The 11754-nt window shown below is 40.4% G+C and overlaps 1 protein-coding gene across 11 annotated transcripts in view; it reads left to right on the forward strand.

Moving 5' to 3' along the window:
• NFAT5 (nuclear factor of activated T cells 5) overlaps window positions 1-11754 on the forward strand; it is a 118229-nt gene that overhangs the window by 97796 nt on the left and 8679 nt on the right. For 10 of the 11 annotated variants that reach the window (XM_043599539.1, XM_043599536.1, XM_043599538.1 and 7 more), the window contains 3 exons: window positions 7304-7449; window positions 8345-10844; window positions 11484-11727. In XM_043599539.1, coding sequence (XP_043455474.1) covers window positions 7304-7449; window positions 8345-10844; window positions 11484-11719 — 2882 coding nt within the window. In that variant the 3' untranslated portion in view covers window positions 11720-11727. Of the gene's footprint in view, window positions 1-7303; window positions 7450-8344; window positions 10845-11457; window positions 11728-11754 lie in introns of those variants that run through there. The other variant, XM_043599541.1, reaches the window with a different exon arrangement.

An 11754-nucleotide genomic window follows, 5' to 3' on the forward strand; every position in this document is an offset into this window, starting at 1 on the left:
CTACAATATTTACAAAACTGTATAATGGCTAATAATAGCTAACATTTATTGAACGTATATTGAATACTCAGCAAAATGCCATGCTCTTTACTGACACTATTTCCAAACTCTCTGAGATAGGTAATTTATTATTCTCATTTCACAGAGGAGTAAACCAAGGTTCCAGAGAAATTAAATAATTTGCCCAAGGTCACTTAGCTAGTGTTAACAAAGGAGGGGTGCCTGGGTAGCTCAGTCCGTTAAGCAACCAACTCTTGATCTTGGCTCAGGTCATGATCTCACAGTTCGTGGGATCAAGCCCTGCATGGATGGCAAAGTTGGCAAAAAACAGACCACAGGAGCACCTGAGTGGCTCAGCTGGTTGAGCATCCGGCTTCAGCTCAGGTCATGACCTCACGATTTGTGAGTAGGAGCCTTACATTGGGCTGCCTGCTATCAACACAGAGCCGGCTTCTGATCCTCTATCCCTCTATCTCTCTGCGCCTCCCCCTCTCACTCTCTCTCTCAAAAATAAATAAACATTTTTTTTAAAAAGGATTAGAAACAAACACACAGATACATGCTATTAATTTTTCACAATTCAGACCTTATTTTGACAGTTACAAGTGAAATCATGGTAAAAATTTTTTGAAGATAGAATATTAAATTGAATGCTAAACTTATCAATTTAATTTTTTCACTTGTCATTTTAAATAGAATATCATTATTTGGAGATTCGTGATCAATTTTAAAAATAGTAGCTTTCAGAACCAGGAATTTTTTTTGACATATGTCTTATTTTTATGATTGCTTGAAATCAGAGCTTTAGTATAATACCACAGTGCCATCTGAGAGATTTAATTAGGTATCATTTAATGAAGACTGAGCATTATAAATGACTTTTAAACTTGTGTGCTGGCAGGAATCTTCCAAGTGACTTAAATAGACATCAATTACAATAAGATATAGAACTTGGGGCGCCTGGGTGGCTAAATCGATTAGATGTCTGACTTGATTTTGGCTCAGGTCATTATCTTGCAGTTCTTGGGTTCAAGTCCCGTGTGAGCCTCTGTGCTGACAGTGCAGAGCCTGCTTGGGATTCTGTCTCTCCCTGTCTGTCTGCCCCTTCCCTGCTCACTCACCTGTTCTCTCTCTCTCTCTTTCAAAACATAAATAAATAAACTTAAAAAAAATAAAAAAAAAAACAAGATTTAGAACTTGATAACCTAAATATGATAGTTTTTGAAAGCTTTTGCTCTAAAGGAAATTTCTAATTCCTCGGAGAGGGCTCAGGCGAGAGTGGGTGGAGAGTAAAGAAGATAAGTGCACTGTGTCTATATCCTTTGCACAAAAACAATACAAATTAAGTAAGACAAAGTATATAGCATAAACTACTGTTAACAGTTTCTTGGGCATATTTCCAGAAAGTTTTCTGTATCCATAGGTACAGGTAGATGTGAGGAGATTCTCTAGATAGATCGCTCAAAGACTTTTACTGCAGGTTTAGGATTCAGGGATAAAGTATAGTTGAGCCTCGAATAACACAGGTTTGAACTGCACAGATACACTTATGGAGATTTTTTCAGTAGATATGGTGTATCTATTTTCCTTATGATTTTCTTAATAGCACTTTCTTTTCTCTAGCTTACTTTATTGTAAGAATATAGTATGTAACACATATAACATACAAAATATATTAATCAACTGTTTATTTTATGGGTTAGACTTCTGGTCAGCTGTAGGCTATCATTAGTTTTGATACAGTCAAAACTAATTATGTATTAGTTTTGATACAAAGTTTTGAGACAGTCAAAAGTTCTGTGCAGATTTTCAACTGTGTGGCAGTGTCAGTACCTCAACCCCCACATTGTTCAAGGATCAACTTGTATTGATGTGCATTCTCTCATGGTTTCAGCTCTGTAAGCAGTGGTTAATTGGATGAGTGTGAAAAATCGTTGAGAACATATACTTTTCTCTAACTGGTTTTAACTATGTGGAAAGGTTTTGAAGCTCGGAGGAGACATATCTCAATCTCATTTTACAGATGAATAAAACCAAGGCTTAGAGAAGTTAACTAATTTGCTCAAGGTCACACAGCTAGTAACTGACATAGCTTGCAACTTAGATTTCCCCCAAAACTATTATTTCTTGCCCTCTAAATCTTAATTTATGTTTTAATCTAACATATTTGTACTTGATCTAAAGGCTGCTTGCTGACAACAGACTTTTAGTAAAGATTGTTCTGAGTTTCAACAACTGTCTGCAGGGATAGAAGAGAAGACTGTTTAAAAGTTGTTTGGCATAGGGGCCCCCGGATGGCTCAGTCTGTTAAGTGTCTGACTTCGGCTCAGGCCATGATCTCATGAGTTTGAGCCCTGAGTCAGTCTCAGAGCCTGGAGCATACTTCAGATTCTATGTCTCCCTCTCTCTCTGCCCCTCCCCTACTCACACTCTGTCTCTCTCCCTCAAAAAATTAATAAACATTAAAACATTTTTTTAAAAAGTTGTTTGGCATAAACTATCAATACTCATATTCTTCACAAATTCAAATTGATGTTTGGATGATGAAATGTGTTTATCTTCTCTTATGGATTTTCTGAATTGGCTTAAGAGTTCTCCCCTAACCCTTAGGCAATACAAAGACTTTACATGTTTGATGTTTTTTTCCTTTTTCACTAAAATATAATTTCTAGGCAGTAGGACTTTATCCATCTTTTTTTTTTTAAGTTTATTTTTTGAGAGAGAGAGAAACCGAGCATGCAAGTGGACAAGGGGCAGAATGAGAGGGCAAGAGGGAGAATCTCAGGCAGGCCCCATGCTATTAGCCCAGAGGCCAGCATGGGGCTCAGTTCATTAACTGCAAGATCATGACCTGAGCCAAGATCAAGAGGGGGACACTTAACTGACTGAACCACCCAGGCGCCCTGGGCTTTATTCATCTTAATCATCATTGGAACCCAGAACAGTGCCTGAAACTTTGTAAAGGATTATAAATACATAATGTAGGAAAGAAAGGTAGAGTGACATCTCTCAACCCATTTAATATTGTTTACTGGTCCATTAAGATATAGTTACAGGTTCTGGGATACGATAGATAGTATAGACTCACTTTTCCCTGTTCCTCCCTTCTAAATCTACCAAATTATGTTGGAGATAATTGAACAGTCATAAAAACACTTTGAAAATAGAAAGAAGAAAGTGGACAGGCTAGGGACCTCAGAACTTGGAGACTGACCCTGAGTGAGTTTTCTGGGTTTTCTTTATATCTACCATTTATCTGAATTGGGCACCAAAGAAGTCTGTGACTCAAAACTGGCAACAGGTACAGACAGAATAAATCAACAAATAAGTATGAATAGACTGCTCTGAAAGACCAGGAAAGGCCAAGCCTAGTAGAGGCTTAGTAGGATGACTCATACCTAGTGGCAGCAGCTGACCCACTAGCAAAATTAGGGGACCATCTAACCCCCCCACCCACATTTGTGGTAGCAACAGCAGAACTTGAGATGGTCAACCCACTCCATGCCCCACACCTGCCAAGTAGCAGTAGGCCAGATATCCAGACAGTAGAACCGAGGAGGGCCAAAACACAGGCTTCACATAAGCCAGCTGAAGCAGGTCAGTCGGTCTGCAGAAGAGGGAACAACAGAACCCAGGGAGCCAACCCATCCCCTACCCCATACCAGGCCATAGCACACAGGCCCTGTGCTGCCTGTATTGGTGGTATCAGCAGGTCCTGTGTCTCCCTGTCCTTCCCCCAACAGCAGAGGAAGACCCAGGCCAAGTGTCTCCTAATCTTCCACCCAGTAATAGAAGGCAGTCCAATGGCAGAAAGTGAAACAGATCCAGGGTGTCCCAAACTTTCACCCAATGGCCGGGAACCCACCCTGACCTTGAAGTTTTTGACCTTCCAACCAGTGGCAGAAGTAGCCCACATAAGTGCTTCCCTATCTCCAGCAGCACCAGCAGGGATAGAATGGGAAGCCCATTAGTATCAGGAGACCAGAGAGCATACCAGGAGAACTCTTTCCCTTTATGCAGATCCAGCATCCCTCACCACCTACACCAGGGAGCTCAGGGAAGCAAGCACCTTCCATTCTTGTGAGTAGCACCAGCAAGATTCTAGCTATAGTTCATACATAGCTAAAACAACAAGCAGACCAGAATAAGTGTCAGAAAACTAAATGGTTATTGGCCATAGAAAGACTTTGTGCCTGTGGCTATAGAAAGATTTGTATCTTTGGGTGGACATTAGACAAATTGTCCTTTTCTTGTTTGTCTATACCAATAGACCTGCCTATCAGTAGTCTCCTTAGAGGAGTTAAAGACTCTTGCTCAACTTATTCCACTCATTCTCACTTTCCAAAAGGGGGGGAAAAACTCTGATAATAAGAATTATTCTCCAGAGGTTCCTGGGTGGCTCAGTTGGTTAAGCATCCAACTCTTTATTTTGACTCAGGTCATGATATCAGGGTTGTGAGATCAAGCCCTGAGTCAGGCTCCACGCTCAGCACAGAGCCTGCTTGGGATTCTCTCTCTCTCTCTCTCTCTCTCTCTCTCTCTCTCTCTATCCCCCCCCCCACTCCCTCACTCTCTTCCCTCCCTCACTTGTATATATGTGTGTGTGTGTGTGTCTCAAAATAACATTTTTTAAAAAAGAATTACTCTCTAAATAAATTTGGGCAAAAATCATGTACAGATCGATTTAACTGTAGGTGATGCATTTACTTGTCAGTGAATTTTTATATAGTTTCTAATTGAATTGTAATATAAATTTGTCTTTAGATGTTAAACTTTTTAGGCCAGAAATATTATAATGAAAATATGCAACATTACACTGTATCATTAACCAAACAGTCCACAACAAACTAAACTATGACAAAAGTAAAGTAAGATTATTCATTGCTTCATTAATTCAGCAAATGTTTATTAGTTACCTACTATGTACCACGCAACAACAACAAAATCTGCCTTCATGACACTCATATTCTACTAGAACTAAAAAGCAGATATAGCAGTTGAAGGGGCGTCTGGGTGACTCATTCGGTTAGGCGTCCGACTTCAGCTCAGGTCATGATCTCTTGGTTCGCAGGTTTGAGCCCCGCATCAGGCTCTTTGCTGTCAACATGGAGCCTGCTTCAGATCCTCATAACCCTCTTTCTCTGCCCCTTCCTCACTCTCTTTCTCTCTCTCTCAAAAGTAAATAAACATCAAAAAAAAAAAAAAAAGTATAGTTGAACATTATAGGATCAACTTAGGACATTACCAGTGGTCTTTCAAACTGTCCTTTGAGATGGGCCTAGAATACTTTTTTTTTTTTTAATTTTTTTTAACCTTTATTTATTTTTGAGACAGAGGGAGACAGAGCATGAATGGGGGAGGGTCAGAGAGAGGGAGACACAGAATCTGAAACAGGCTCCAGGCTCTGAGCTATCAACACAGAGCCCGACGCGGGTCTCAAACTCACGGACTGTGAGATCACGACTTGAGCCGGAGTCCAACGCTTAACCGACTGAGCCACCCAGGCGCCCCGAGATGGGCCTAGAATACTTTTAAATGCCTGCCTTGTGCATGATCTTTAGTTTTGTCTCAGTCAAAATTGGATTATGAATTGAATTGTATTGGTATTGTTAGAATCTAGGTGAAAATAGGCCTGAGAATTCATGAGTAAAGGATCCATTTCTCAGAGTAATAAAATGTAGAATATCAAAAATTAAATGAGCACTTTCCCCTCCCTCAATATAATCTATTTCCACAGGAGTTGTTTGTTTCTAGCCAATTAACTGTGAGACCAGCTGAAGTAAGACAAGAAAATTTCAGATATTTGTAAATCAAAATATTTACAAAGATAGCCATCCTGGTCATATACCATATGCCACTTTAAAATCCTCTTTGTAGCTGGTATTTATTCTCAGTATCAAACTAAGGAGTTTAACAGCTATGCCTTCTGGGGAATTTGTATGTGTCTCCACAGGGTTTCAAAGTAGTGGTAAACACTTAGATTCAGAATTTGGCTAGATGTTCAGTTCAGAGGACTATCATTTGTGGTATCAGTAGGCTCCACTAAATGCCAGTAGTGCAGACTTGAGATAAAAAAAGAAAGAAAAGGAATCAAGGAGGAAAAGTAGATATGCCAAAATGGTAAAACCTACCTTATCTGCTATATATTATGTCTCCGTAGTGTAAATCTGTAACTATTCCTGCAGAATGAAGGAGAGGGAAGTAGAAAATACTTGCTGGTTTTGCTTTGGAGATTTAATTGGTAAACCAGAAATTGGTAATTTCTGAAAAGAAAAAAAATTAAGTCCTGTCTAAAAGAACTTAGCAAATACACGTTTTCTAAGACATTAATATAGAAAAGCAAAGTCTGTCTGGTTACTTGGTGGTATATGATAATGAGACACTTGAGTTTTGTTGAGAGAAATGTTCCAACAATCCTATGGCCCTTACGAAGTTTTGATTTTATGCTGCTGGGTAGCCATATGCTAAGAGGAGAGTTGTGATTGAGTAGCTTTTACCTGGAGATTTCTAAGCTGTATCCTACAACTTACTGTGGCTGTGTAGATTAGTGCAATTCATAGTACCTCGAAAGGGCCCTGAGGCATATAGCTCGATAACTGAACTGCTTAAGCTTGTTGTTATCTAACCTGGCTCATATCAGGAGGCCTCAAGCCACTACTGCTTCAAAAAAAGGAGGACACATTTTGATACACCAGTTTTATATTTCATGCTACCAGCATAGCATCAAAAAACAGACATTTAGGGGCGCCCAGGTGGTTCAGTCACTTGAGCTTCCGACTCTTGATTTCAGCTCAGGTCATGATCACAGGGTTTTGGGATCAAGCCCTGTGATGGGTGCTGAGTGTGAAGCCTGTTTAAAATTCATTCTCTCCGGGTGCCTGGGTGGCTCAGTCAGTTGAGTGTCTGACTTTGGCTCAGATCATGATCTCACAGTTCGCGAGTTTGAGCCCTGCATCGAGCTCTGGGCTGACAGCTCGGAGCCTGGAGCCTGCTTCATATTATGTGTCTCCTTCTCTCTCTGCCCCTCCCCGCTCACGCTCTGTCTCTCTCTCAGAAATAAACATTAAAAAAAAATTTTTTTTTTAAAGATTCATTTTCTCTCTCTCTCTCTCTCTCTCTTTCTCTTTCTCTCTCCATCTCTCTCCTCCCCACCCCGTTGCCCTCTCCCCTGCTCACACACTTTCTCTCTCTCCCTTAAAAAAAAAAAAAGACATTTAAATCATGACTAAGTCAACATATTATAGAATGAAATAGTTGATGATTTTAAACCTTCTTTCTTTCTTTTTTTTGTGTGTGTGTACAGCAATGAAAACTACTGGTTGTAACTTAGATAAGGTAAATATTCTTCCCAGTGCTCTGATCACTCCACTCATATCAAGCAGTATGATTAAGAGTGAAGATGTTACTCCAATGGAAGTAACAGAAAAAAGATCTTCCCCTATTTTTAAGGTAAGCTGCATTGATAAGTGCTCTACATCTTAATCTGTTATAAAAAATTGCTATATTTTTAATAGTTTGATTACCTTTCCCCATGTTTATGCTTTTTACTTTTCCTGTTTCTTTCACATGTGTTTCTCTTTGGTTGCAGTTAATGAGTTTTGCTTTTCAGAGTGAATAGTTTTACCAACCAATAAAATAGTCTGCAAAGTGACTTCTAATATATATTTTGGTAAGGAAGGAATTAATGTTAGCTGTACCTGTGGGATGTAAGGCATTGATGACAGTATAGGTTTAGTATTTTCAGAATTGGAGATGTTTTTTATTTCCTTTTTTTCCCCCAGTCTTTTTCTATAACTCTCTTTCCCTTTCTCACTTATAACTTTCCCCCCTATAATTCTACCAATGATCCACAAAATGGAGATACTTTAAAATTTACTATTAATGTGTTCTTCCTGTCCTAAGCATATCAATAACTGATTATTCTAGTTTTTTGTTTGGCTGTCTTCACTTACAACATTTGTTAAAAAGAGGGGCACCTGAGTGGCTCAGTTGGTTGAGCACCCCTCTTGATTTCGTTTCAGGTCATGATCTCATAGTTCATGGGTTCGAGTCATGCATCAGGCTCTGCACTGACAGCGGGATTCTCTCTCTGGCCCTCCTCTGCTCACGTACTCACTCTCTCTCAAAATAAATAAATAAACTTAAGAAAAAAAGATATCCTGATGACAGTCAGATGTCATGGTATCCCTGAGAATCAATCTTGCACCTGTTTTCCAACAGAATAATGTAGAGTAGAAATTGGTCCTGCATATATGTGTGTTTGTAGAATAATAATTTTTGAAGTGTCATATGAGCTAATTTAATGTTTATATACACATATTATTTGGGGATTTTTATTTTTTAGACTACAAAGACAGTTGGATCAACTCAACAAACGTTAGAAAATATCTCTAACATAGCAGGAAATGGGTCTTTTTCATCATCATCATCTTCCCACTTACCTTCTGAAAATGAAAAGCAGCAGCAGATTCAGCCCAAGACCTACAACCCAGACACCCTGACAACTATCCAGACACAGGACATTTCACAGCCTGGTACCTTTCCAGCAGTTTCTGCTTCCAGTCAGCTGCCCAACAGTGATGCACTACTGCAGCCGGCTACACCATTTCAGACAAGAGACACTCAGTCCAGAGAAGTATTACAATCTGATGGCACAGTGGTTAATTTGTCACACCTGACTGAGTCATCCCAGCAACAGCAGCAGTCACCACTACAAGAACAAGCACAGACTTTACAGCAGCAGATGTCATCAAATATTTTCCCATCCCCAAACAGCGTGAGTCAGCTACAGAATACGATTCAGCATTTGCAAGCCGGAAGTTTTACGGGCAGTACTGCTAGTGGCAGCAGTGGAAATGTTGACTTGGTCCAGCAAGTTTTAGAGGCACAACAACAGTTATCTTCAGTTTTGTTTTCTGCTCCAGATGGTAATGAGAATGTTCAAGAACAGCTTAGCGCAGACATTTTTCAACAAGTCAGTCAAATTCAAAACAGCGTAAGCCCTGGAATGTTCTCCTCAACAGAGCCAACAGTCCATACTAGACCAGATAATTTAATAGCTGGAAGAGCCGAAAGTGTTCACCCACAGAGCGAAAACACATTATCCAATCAGCAACAGCAACAACAGCAGCAGCAAGTGATGGAATCATCAGCTGCAATGGTGATGGAGATGCAACAGAGTATCTGTCAGGCAGCTGCCCAGATTCAGTCGGAGTTATTTCCTTCACCGGCTTCAGCAAATGGAAACCTTCAGCAATCTCCAGTTTACCAGCAGACCTCTCACATGATGAGCGCATTATCTACCAACGAAGACATGCAAATGCAGTGCGAATTGTTCTCTTCTCCCCCTGCAGTTTCTGGAAATGAAACTACTACAACCACCACGCAGCAGGTTGCCACCCCTGGCACTACCATGTTTCAGACATCAAGTTCAGGAGATGGAGAAGAGACTGGAGCACAAGCCAAGCAGATTCAGAACAGTGTCTTTCAGACCATGGTCCAAATGCAACATAGTGGGGACAGTCAACCTCAAGTAAACCTTTTCTCATCTACGAAAAGTATGATGGGTGTTCAGAACAATGGTACTCAGCAACAAGGTAATGGTTTATTCCAACAAAGTAATGAGATGATGTCCCTCCAATCTGGGAATTTTTTGCAGCAGTCTTCTCATTCACAGGCTCCACTTTTTCATCCCCAAAATCCTATTGCTGATGCTCAGAACCTTTCCCAGGAAACTCAAGGTTCTATTTTTCATAGCCCAAGTCCTATTGTTCACAGTCAGACTTCTACAACGTCCTCGGAACAAATGCAGCCTCCGATGTTTCACTCGCAAAGTACCATGGCTGTGCTACAGGGCTCTTCTGTTCCTCAAGACCAGCAGTCAGCCAACATATTTCTTTCCCAGAGTCCAATGAATAATCTTCAAAGTAACACCGTAGCCCAAGAAGAACAGATTTCATTTTTTGCGGCTCAGAACTCAATTTCTCCGCTTCAGGCCACATCTAACACTGAGCAGCAAGCTGCTTTTCAACAGCAGGCTCCAATATCACACATCCAGACCCCTATGCTTTCCCAGGAACAGGCCCAACCCTCCCAGCAAGGTATATTTCAGCCTCAGGTGTCCCTGGGCTCCCTTCCTCCAAATCCAATGCCTCAAAACCAACAAGGAACAATTTTCCAGTCACAGCACTCAATGGTTGCTATCCAGAGTAACTCTCCATCCCAGGAACAGCAGCAGCAGCAACAGCAGCAGCAGCAGCAGCAGCAGCAACAACAACAGCAGAGCATTTTATTCAGTAATCAGAACACCATGGCTACAATGGCATCTCAGAAGCAGCCACCACCAAACATGATATTCAACCCAAGTCCAAACGCGTTGGCTAACCAGGAGCAACAGAATCAGTCCATCTTTCACCAACAAAATAATATGGCCCCCATGAACCAAGAGCAGCAGCCCATGCAATTTCAGAACCAGCCTACAGTTTCCTCTCTTCAGAACCCAGGTCCTACCCAGTCTGAGTCGCCACAGACTTCCTTGTTCCATAGCTCTCCTCAGATTCAGTTAGTCCAAGGGTCACCCAGTTCTCAAGAGCAGCAAGTAACACTGTTCCTCTCTCCAGCATCCATGTCTGCTTTGCAGACCAGTATGAACCAACAAGACATGCAGCAGTCTCCTCTTTATTCCCCTCAGAACAACATGCCTGGAATCCAAGGAGCCACATCTTCACCTCAACCACAGGCTACTTTATTTCACAACACTACTGGAGGCACAATGAACCAACTACAGAATTCTCCTGGCTCATCTCAACAGACTTCAGGAATGTTCTTATTTGGCATTCAAAATAGTAAGAAACTCTAATTTTATTTCTTAAATGTTAGTGGCTGAGATGGTCAAATTCTTACTCTTATTAAAAGGAAGCAAAACACAGTGGTTTTAAGAACACAGATTGTAGTTAGAACTGAGTTCAATCCCAGCCATACCACTTACATACTGTGAGATCTTAGAGAAGTTATTTGACCTGCAGAAGCTTCAATTTCCACATCTAAATGGTGGTAATAATTATATACTTGAAAAGGATATTGGGAGGACTAAATGTGGTAATGAATATAAATGAATGTGTTTACCATTTTAAGCTGTAAACTTAAAAGGAAAATGAAGTAAGAATGACAGAAAATATCTCTGCCAATTAAAGTAACTAGTTTCCAAGGATGTTAATGTTTACATACCAAGGAAAGCATGTAGGACTTACTTATGATGCTAACTAAGCAAAGTTGTATTTTTCTACTGCTTTGAGTAAACCTGGGATGAATTCCAGTACTGTTCAGTAAAAACCGTTTTGGAGGGCTATCAGTTGCCTCACTTCTAGTTCTATATTGAGTAAACACAATAGTGAATTTCCCCCAACAACTAATAAATATCTTCTTATGAACCTTAACAGAAAGTAACTAATCAAGTAGCTTCTCTATTTTAAATATTTCTGCAGACTGTAGTCAGCTTTTAACTTCTGGACCAGCTACATTGCCAGATCAGTTGATGGCCATAAGTCAGCCAGGCCAACCACAGAATGAGGGCCAGCCACCTGTGACAACACTTCTTTCTCAGCAAATGCCAGAGAGTTCTTCACTAACGTCCTCTATAAACACCAACCAGAACATTGAAAAGATTGATTTGCTTGTTTCATTGCAAAACCAAGGGAACAACTTGACTGGCACCTTTTAACTGGATAAGTAAGTATTGCATTTTGGTTTCTTTTT

This window comes from Prionailurus bengalensis, chromosome E2 (genome assembly GCF_016509475.1).
Source record: "Prionailurus bengalensis isolate Pbe53 chromosome E2, Fcat_Pben_1.1_paternal_pri, whole genome shotgun sequence".
Taxonomy (NCBI): Eukaryota; Metazoa; Chordata; class Mammalia; order Carnivora; family Felidae; genus Prionailurus; species Prionailurus bengalensis.